Source organism: Procambarus clarkii, unplaced genomic scaffold (assembly GCF_040958095.1).
Source record: "Procambarus clarkii isolate CNS0578487 unplaced genomic scaffold, FALCON_Pclarkii_2.0 HiC_scaffold_2325, whole genome shotgun sequence".
NCBI lineage: Eukaryota > Metazoa > Arthropoda > Malacostraca > Decapoda > Cambaridae > Procambarus > Procambarus clarkii.
The window spans coordinates 1-3,370 of record NW_027191331.1 but is presented as its reverse complement, the minus strand read 5'-3'; the positions used below and the strand labels follow the sequence as shown (position 1 = coordinate 3,370).

General features: G+C 44.3%; 1 protein-coding gene across 1 annotated transcript; it reads left to right on the top strand.

The window, feature by feature from the left end:
* The first annotated feature begins 1,552 nt into the window (after nt 1–1,552).
* Nucleotides 1,553–2,161, top strand: LOC138362673 (uncharacterized). Its single transcript, XM_069321092.1, has one exon. It carries the CDS (start codon nt 1,553–1,555, stop codon nt 2,159–2,161), a length of 609 nt encoding a protein of 202 aa, XP_069177193.1.
* The last annotated feature ends 1,209 nt before the right edge of the window (nt 2,162–3,370 follow it).

Below are 3,370 nucleotides of genomic sequence, written 5' to 3'. Positions count from 1 at the left end.
TATCTTTGGTCAGAATTGAATCTCGGACTCTCTGACACACCCAGTGAGCACAAACGCTTCGAATGGTTAGTAAAGACTCTTTGCAGGTCTGTGTTCGATCCCAGATGGTCCCGTCCTCATATTAACGACAGAGGGAGACCTAGAATCGCTATATACACTCTGCTATACACTCAGTGCTATACACCACTACAGGGGGGGGGGGAGAGGGACTTGACAAGTTATAGCTGTAAGGTTAAGTGACCACATTAGAAAGTAACCCAAGTAAATGCAAGGTTATGATGTGGGGCGATAATAGAACAGTATCAGTCTCCTGCTGACACCAGTGTCCTACTGACACCAGTGTCCTGCTGACACCAGTGTCCTGCTGACACCAGTGTCCTGCTGACACTAGCCTCCTCCTGACACCAGCCTCTTCCTGACACCAACCTGCTGACACCAGCCTCCTCCTGACACCAACCTGCTGACACCAGCCTCCTCCTGACACCAACCTGCTGACGCCAGCTAAGAGCCTCTCCCCCACACCTGAACACCCCTGACACCAGCTAAGAGCCTCTCCCCCACACCTGAACACCCCTGACACCAGCTAAGAGCCTCTCCCCCACACCTGAACACCCGTGACACCAGCTAAGAGCCTCTCCCCCACACCTGAACACCCCTGACACCAGCTAAGAGCCTCTCCCCCACACCTGAACACCCGTGACACCAGCTAAGAGCCTCTCCCCCACACCTGAACACCCCTGACACCAGCTAAGAGCCTCTCCCCCACACCTGAACACCCCTGACACCAGCTAAGAGCCTCTCCCCCACACCTGAACACCCCTGACACCAGCTAAGAGCCTCTCCCCCACACCTGAACACCCGTGACACCAGCTAAGAGCCTCTCCCCCACACCTGAACACCCCTGACACCAGCTAAGAGCCTCTCCCCCACACCTGAACACCCCTGACACCAGCTAAGAGCCTCTCCCCCACACCTGAACACCCCTGACACCAGCTAAGAGCCTCTCCCCCACACCTGAACACCCCTGACACCAGCTAAGAGCCTCTCCCCCACACCTGAACACCCCTGACGCCAGCTAAGAGCCTCTCCCCCACACCTGAACACCCCTGACACCAGCTAAGAGCCTCTCCCCCACACCTGAACACCCCTGACACCAGCTAAGAGCCTCTCCCCCACACCTGAACACCCCTGACACCAGCTAAGAGCCTCTCCCCCACACCTGAACACCCCTGACACCAGCTAAGAGCCTCTCCCCAACACCTGAACACCCCTGACAAGCTGTATGTCTCCTCCGTCTCCCGGAGCCGCTAAAGCACATTTGGGCGACACATTTGGAAATGTGGAAAAATGGCAGCTGGAAAATGTGTCCAGCTTTCCCACCAACTTTATAGAATAAAGCTTCGAAGCTGCACCTGAGTCAGCTTGTAAGTGTTCCTTGAGTAACGTTCCTTTTTAAGCTGGCGCTAAAGCACAAAATAAAGCTGGAGCTGATGGTCTTTATAATTAACATCAGGTAAAGTACATCAGCTCCAGCTTTATAAAGCTGGAGCTGATGTACTTTATAAAGGTGGAGCTGATGTACTTTATAAAGGTGGAGCTGATGTACTTTATAAAGGTGGAGCTGATGTACTTTATAAAGCTGGACCTGCTGTACTTTATAAAGCTGGAGCTGATGTACTTTATAAAGCTGGACCTGATGTACTTTATAAAGGTGGAGCTGATGTACTTTATAAAGCTGGACCTGATGTACTTTATAAAGCTGGAGCTGATGTACTTTATAAAGCTGGAGCTGATGTACTTTATAAAGCTGGACCTGATGTACTTTATAAAGCTGGAGCTGATGTACTTTATAAAGCTGGAGCTGATGTACTTTATAAAGCTGGACCTGATGTACTTTATAAAGCTGGAGCTGATGTACTTTATAAAGCTGGAGCTGATGTACTTTATAAAGCTGGAGCTGATGTACTTTATAAAGCTGGACCTGATGTACTTTATAAAGCTGGACCTGATGTACTTTATAAAGCTGGAGCTGATGTACTTTATAAAGCTGGACCTGATGTACTTTATAAAGCTGGACCTAATATACTTTATAAAGCTGGACCTGATGTACTTTATAAAGCTGGACCTAATATACTTTATAAAGCTGCACCTTACTTTATAAAGCTGAACCTAATATACTTTATAAAGCTGCACCTTACTTTATAAAGCTGCACCTTAATATACTTTATAAAGCTGCACCTTACTTTATAAAGCTGGGCCTAATATACTTTATAAAGCTGGACCTAATATACTTTATAAAGCTGGGCCTAATATACTTTATAAAGCTGGACCTTACTTTATAAAGCTGCACCTTACTTTATAAAGCTGCACCTTAATATACTTTATAAAGCTGCACCTTACTTTATAAAGCTGGGCCTAATATACTTTATAAAGCTGGACCTTACTTTATAAAGCTGCACCTTACTTTATAAAGCTGCACCTTAATATACTTTATAAAGCTGCATCTTACTTTATAAAGCTGGGCCTAATATACTTTATAAAGCTGGACCTAATATACTTTATAAAGCTGGACCTTACTTTATAAAGCTGGACCTAATATACTTTATAAAGCTGCACCTTACTTTATAAAGCTGGGCCTAATATACTTTATAAAGCTGGGCCTAATATACTTTATAAAGCTGCACCTAATATACTTTATAAAGCTGCACCTTACTTTATAAAGCTGGGCCTAATATACTTTATAAAGCTGGGCCTAATATACTTTATAAAGCTGCACCTAATATACTTTATAAAGCTGCACCTTACTTTATAAAGCTGGGCCTAATATACTTTATAAAGCTGGACCTTACTTTATAAAGCTGCACCTTACTTTATAAAGCTGCACCTTAATATACTTTATAAAGCTGCACCTTACTTTATAAAGCTGCACCTTAATATACTTTATAAAGCTGGACCTTACTTTATAAAGCTGGACCTAATATACTTTATAAAGCTGCACCTTAAGACGAATTATAACTGATATAACAAATCAACAAACAGCAAATTCCATAACAAAAAAAACAAATACAATTCCAACATAAAGTTACCAACAGCTGTAGGTCACGTGACCTTAATAACCCCCCCTCCCCCTCCCCCCCTTACACGAGGTCAACGACTGTGACCTTACTGACACGAGGTCACTTCTAGAGCGACAGACAGACAGACAGATAGATATTTACAGACATCTTAACACCCCCCCGCTATATCTTACACAATTCTGTATGATAATCTCTTGTAGCAACGGCCCTTTGGAAGATTTACGATGTGAGGGAACAACCCAATTCGACCTTGTTTGGGTTTAACTGGTTAGTAGTAGTTAGTAGAATGATTA

Coding starts and splice junctions, on each gene's coding strand:
- LOC138362673 (XM_069321092.1), top strand. CDS start 1,553: ATGTACTTTATAAAGGTGGAGCTGATGTACTTTATAAAGGTGGAGCTG.